Source organism: Neomonachus schauinslandi, chromosome 14, assembly GCF_002201575.2.
Source record: "Neomonachus schauinslandi chromosome 14, ASM220157v2, whole genome shotgun sequence".
NCBI lineage: Eukaryota > Metazoa > Chordata > Mammalia > Carnivora > Phocidae > Neomonachus > Neomonachus schauinslandi.
This window is the reverse complement of record NC_058416.1, coordinates 38,429,074-38,435,073: the sequence shown is the minus strand read 5'-3', so window position 1 is coordinate 38,435,073 and position 6,000 is coordinate 38,429,074. Positions and strand designations below refer to the sequence as shown.

At 35.2% G+C, this 6,000-nt stretch overlaps 1 protein-coding gene across 8 annotated transcripts in view; it reads right to left on the bottom strand.

The window, feature by feature from the left end:
• Window positions 1–317: 317 nt before the first annotated feature.
• NOL4 (nucleolar protein 4) overlaps window positions 318–6,000 on the bottom strand; it is a 414,205-nt gene continuing 408,522 nt past the window's right edge. For all 8 annotated transcript variants that reach the window (XM_044920884.1, XM_044920883.1, XM_044920885.1 and 5 more), the window contains one exon: window positions 318–966. In XM_044920884.1, the coding sequence (XP_044776819.1) occupies window positions 773–966 (194 nt within the window). In that variant the 3' untranslated portion in view covers window positions 318–772. The remainder of the gene's footprint in view (window positions 967–6,000) is intronic.

The window sequence follows — 6,000 nt, the reverse complement described above, 5'->3', positions numbered from 1 at the left end:
AATGTTGAGTGGCATGATGAGCGTGAGTGCAGAAACGCAGGCTTCTCTTAGAAGTAGTTCCTGATGTGACGATTTAAAGAACGTAGCAAGGGTTTGTTTTCCAGCATTGTTATTTTTGTAGAAAGAATTTGGAAAGAGAAGGCAAAGGGATGTGGAAAAGGTACTTACAGTAGTTTCTCAAAACAGTTTTCTTTTAGGACCTATGAAAAAGTTACCAAAGTAAAAATGACAATTTTGAATGAAAAACAAGTTTTCTTTTTATAAAAATTACACATATTTTTTTAAAATACAAGATCCTTCTCAATGTTGTTATATCCTGTAGCAACAAGAAATTTGGCTTTTTTTTTTTTTTTTTTGCCAGATACTGCAGCTTTCTGTCCAATAAGTCAGTAGCAAATTCCACTAATATTTCAGTTGGATCTTGAACTATTTTTTTTTTTTAATACCACAAGCTTCTTCTGTTTTATCCTTGAATTAGGAATATACAGCTTTTTTTTTTTTTTTTTTTTTTTTTTGCCCCAGATATTTATGCTGACAAACTAAAACAAAAAGCAGTAGGCTGGACACATTACGGTATCTCAAGTACTTCAGAGGTCAGAGTTCCTTTGAAGCACCTTAACACATCACTTTATGGATCAAGGACAATGTGGCATAATGGAAGTACTTCTCTTAAGACTGTGCAGTAAGACCAGAAGCATCTCTGCTGGGAAATCAAAATGTCATTAGTGGAAACTGCAAATTTAGACCTCTGTGAAGAGGACCGTCATTTGACTCAGTTCTGTTGTAAAATAAGATTTTCCAGTTCATCTGCAGAACGCAATAAAAATGCAGCTGATTCTCGATATCCTGCAACGAGCTGCCTCACAGCACTGATCTCAGTTGGACTCAGCTGGGGTCTGGAGCTTGAACTGCTGGAGGAGCCTGAGCTAGTTGCCAACTGCCTCTTCATGCTGAGATCCGTGGGTCCTAGAAAAAATAATCACAAAATTAACATGAACAATCTTTGTTCCGGAACTTTGAACACGAGCATTAAATTGTGGACTTAATTCACTTACTCTTTTGTGAGAAGCTGCTGATACCTTTAATCAAATACATCAGCTCTCCGAAATACCAAAGAGCAACATGATGTGAGATGAGTGGCTGAGTATTCTGAGAGTCCTTGTCCAGGCAATCGCCTCTTACTGTGGGAAGTCCGTGAAGAAGAACTTCTCCTAACGTGTGCTTTTTGGAAAATTCAATTTTAAATCTACTTTACCCCGTGTTGTAGAAGTTTCTCCGCAGCAGCGTAAAATGTTGGGACTTATAAATGCTTTGTGTTTGCACCGTTGGTTAACAAATAATTTTAGATTCCACCTACTCAGACTTGGAAACATCCTAGATTGTCCTAGATTGTGAGGCTAATGACTCCAGACTACAAACTCCTCCATTTAGAACAAAGGAAATTTTGGACAGGGGAATTCAATGACATGGTTACAATTCAACAACTTTTAAGTGGCACAGTAAGGATGTGAATTGCATATTATTTCATTTCAGGCGAATGCTTTTCTTCCATCAAGTTGATTAGTATTTAAAAATATGTATTAAATTAGTAAAAATTAGTATTTAAAGATATTAGCAGTTTGTTTTAGAGGGGTACAAAAAGTAAATGATCAGTACACACAATCTGCAAAGAAACCAGACCTGGAATAGTGCTTTAGGTATTGCTAAAGATGCTTCTATATTATTTGCATAAAACATTTAGGTGTCAAAATGTTTATTACATATAATTAAACCAAATCAGATAGGTCTGTTGACATTTCGTAAATTTTTAGTTTTTTGTAAATTTTTACTTTAAAACAATTTAGTTAACACAAATGTCTGAATTAAAGATTTTTAAGATGCTTTGCATCAATTCTTGATTAAGGGTTTTTTATGTATTATAAAGGTTAAGTGTTCATTGTTATAGCAATTACTTAATGAAAAGAACTATAATTATTAAATTTGCAATGAGTAATACATTTAAAAGCCCTGAATAAATATTAATGTGGACATAAGGCAGGCTCAAAAATTGTAGCGATGCTCTAACTTGAAATGATTTAAACAGATTTTTCTTAAAGATAACGTTTCAGATAATGGTATTCATTTCCTGAACCGAAACAAGGGATGTTATTTTATCCTGTTCGTTCTTCTTGAGGCCTGATGGAGACCGGTCAGGACCCAACCCCCTTCACTCTGTACCCTGAAGGGAGACGAGGACTCCTGTCAGCTAGGTGGCACATGTCCCATGAGGTGGGAACAGCTTCACTTGTAATTTAATTAGGACAGAGACAAGACTAGCACACAAGAACTCTGACATTTGAGAGGGACTTATTTCCACTTCTGCCACAGCCTTTCAAAGCCTTGATTTCCTAGCAGGAGTTAGCTTCCATTTGTTCTGCTGTGTACAAAATCCTGCTGCTGACCTAGCAAGCTGAAAGGGAGAGATGTGGGCATGTCACACTTGCAAACAGGAATTAATGAAGAAGTGTGCAAGCAAATCAATAGCAACTAGGTTATTTGGAAAGTTCTGAATGGATTAAGAAAATATCATGACAATGGATTCTGGTTTATGGATGAACCAACTTTAAATTTGGATTTTTTTGTCCTTTATATTCAAGAATCCTAGTACCAGTACAAATCTTTATAAAAGGAAGGAAGTGGAAAGGATTTTTCTCAGTTATGTAGATATGGCACGTCTAGTTGATCATTTTTTTGTTAGAAGTTGTAACATTTTATGATGTTTTTGCTGACAAGCCAAGTGGCTGGTTGACATCTTTAAGTGGAATTGAGAAAGGGTGAGCCTAGGGCTCAGGTTCTTTCTGGGATGAAAAAGATGGTGATTTCATTCTAACACTGCACTTTACAGATTATTCTCTACCTCTGGCTCGGGGGTAAAGGCTTCCCAACTAAGACATGGCTTTCACTTTCTTTCCGATTATCAACATAGGCAAATTCTAGATAGCTCAGGAACACAGAAGCCATTCACACCTTTGTTATTTTTCTGGAAGAAAGTTGACTTCATTATCTTGGTGTCTTTTGGATCTACAGGATCAGGATTAAGTATAATCAAAACTATAAGGAATTCTTTTTGCTGAATATTACTCAAAACTTCAAAGCTAAGAGGTTGAGCAGGGAAGCAAAAAAATTAAAAGTCACAAATGAACAAATTTAGTGACTACTCAAACAGCCTTTCCTTGTTTGTTACTAGTATTCTTACCTGCCTCATTTAGACAATGTCCTACTTCGTTGGGTTAGCGTAACCCAAACAATCAATACAAAGTAAAACTTCAAATCTTATGAAGACACTGGATTTAATGAATTCGAGGAAAATATTTTGGAGATTTAATCAAATCACAAAGCCACTAAAAAGTATGGTTCTGGAAGAGTGGGACCAGTTAACAAAACAAACAAAAATAATGACAAAATAGGTATTTCAAGAGAAAAATGATTTGAGTATCAAGTGTTAAAGCAAATCAAAAAACTTGACAAGTTTTAAAACCATAATTATGCAGATCTACTTTATGTTCATTCTGAAAATTTGAGTAAGAGATATTTCATGGTAACAGGCAATGTTAGAAAAATTAAACTCCACCAAAACCAATCTTTGATTTTTTGTTTAAGGTTTGGAGGCAGATTTAAGTTATAAGTAAATTCTAATTAAAGGAAAATGAGTATCTGTAATTCACTTTATTTTTTGATATATTTTTAAATTAAAATATAGTTCACATACAATGTTATATTAGTTTCAGGTGTACAACACAGTGATTCAACAACTCTGTTATGCTAAGTTCTTTTTGTTTTCTTTGTGTTTGTTTCAAGTTTTTATTTAAATTCTAGTTAACATTTGGTTAATATTAGTTTCAGGAGAATTTAACGATTCATCATGTGCATTTAACAACCAGTGCTCATCACAAGTGCCCTCCTTAATACCCATCACCCATTTTTCCCATCCCCTCCCCTTTTCCCCTTCAGCAACCCCCCCATTTGTTCTCTATAGTTAAGAGTCAATTTTATGGTTTGCCTCTTTTTTTTTTCTTTCCTCTATGTTCATCTGTCTTGTTCCTTAAATTCCACATATGAGTGAACTTGTATGGTATTTCTTTCTCTAACTTATTTCGCTTAGCATAATACACTCTAGCTCCATCCACATCATTCAAATGGCAAAATTTCATTCTTTTTGATAGCCAAGTAATATTCCACTATCCATCAGTCAATGGACATTTGGACTCTTTCCATAATTTGGCTATTGTTGATAATGCTGCTAAAAACATTGGGGTGCATGTGCCCCTTTGAATCAGTATTTTTGTATTCTTTGGATAAATACTTAGTAGTGCAATTGTTAGGTCAAGGGTAGTTCTATTTTTAACTTTTTGAGGAACCTCCATACTGTTTTCCAGCTGCACCAGTTTGTATTCCCACCACCAGTGTAAAAGGGTTCCTCTTTCTCTGCATCCTCACCAACATCTGTTGTTTTCTGTGGTGTTAATTTTAGCCATTCTGATCAGTGTGAGGTAGTAGCTCATCATGGTTTTGATTTGTGTTTCCCTGATGATGAGTGAGGTTAAGCATCTTTTCATGCGTCTGTTAGCCATCTGTATGTCGTCTTGGGGAAAAAGTCGATTCATGTCTTCTGCCCATTTTTTAACTGGATTTTTTGGGGGAATGTTGAGTGTTGAGTTTATTAAATTCTTTATAGATTTTGGATACTAACCCTTTACCAGATAGGTCATTTGCAAATATTTTCTCCCATTCTGAAGGTTGCCTTTTCACTAAAATGTAGCTATCATCCATCACCATACAAATCTATTATAATTCCATTAACTATATTCTGTAAGCTGTACCTTTCATCCCTGTGACTTAGTTATTCCATAACTGGAAGCCTATATCTTCTATTCTCCTTCAACCACTTTGCCATCCCCCATCCCTCTAGCAACCATTAGTTTGTTCTCTGTATTTATGGGTCTGTCTCTGCTTTTATTTGTTGTTTTAAGTTCCACAAATAAGTGAAATCATATGGTGTTTGACTTTGTCTAATACCATCCATCCATGGTATTAGAGAAAGTCCATCTATGTGGTCTCAAATGGCAATATCTCATTATTTTTTTTAATGATAGTCCATTACACACATGCCCACAACCACACAGCCCATGCATTTATTTATGGACACTTGGGCTGCTTCCATATCTAGGCTATTGTTAAAAATGCTGCAATAAACATAGAGGTACATATATTTTTTTTTTCAAATGAGTGTTTCTATTTTCTTTGGGTAACTATCCAGTAGTGAACTGCTGGACCATATGGTATTTCTATTTTTAATTTTTTGAGGAAACTGCATACTATTTTCCATAGTGGCTACATCAAATTACATTCCCACTGGCAGTGCATGAGGAGGGTTTCTTTTTCTACACATCTTCACCAACACTTGTTATTTCTTGTCGTTTTGAATCTAGACATTCTGACAGGTGTGAGGTGATAACCTCATTGTGGTTTTGATTTGCATTTCCCTAATGATTACTAACATCGAGCATCTTCCAATGTGTCTGCTGGCCATCTGTATGTCTTCTTTCGAGAAATGTCTATTCAGGTCCTCTGCCCATTATTTAATCACATCGTTTGGGAGGGCTTTTTGGTATTGAGTGTATAAGTTCTTTACATATTTTGGATATTAACCCCTTATTGGATATATCATTTGCAAAAATATTCTCCCAATCAGTAGGTTGTCTTTTCAATTTGTTTGATGGTTCCTTTGCTGCACAAAAGCCTTTCATTTTGGTGTATTCCCAATAGTTTATTTTTGCTTTTGTTTTCCTTGCCTGAGGAGACCTATCAAAAAAAAAAAAAAAGTTGCTAAGGCCAATGTCAGATTACTGCCTATGTTTTCTTCTAGGAGTTTTATGGTTTCAGGTCTCACATTTAGGTCTTGAACCCATTTTGAGTTTATTTTTGTGTATGGTATGAGAAATTGGTTCGGTTTCTTTCTTT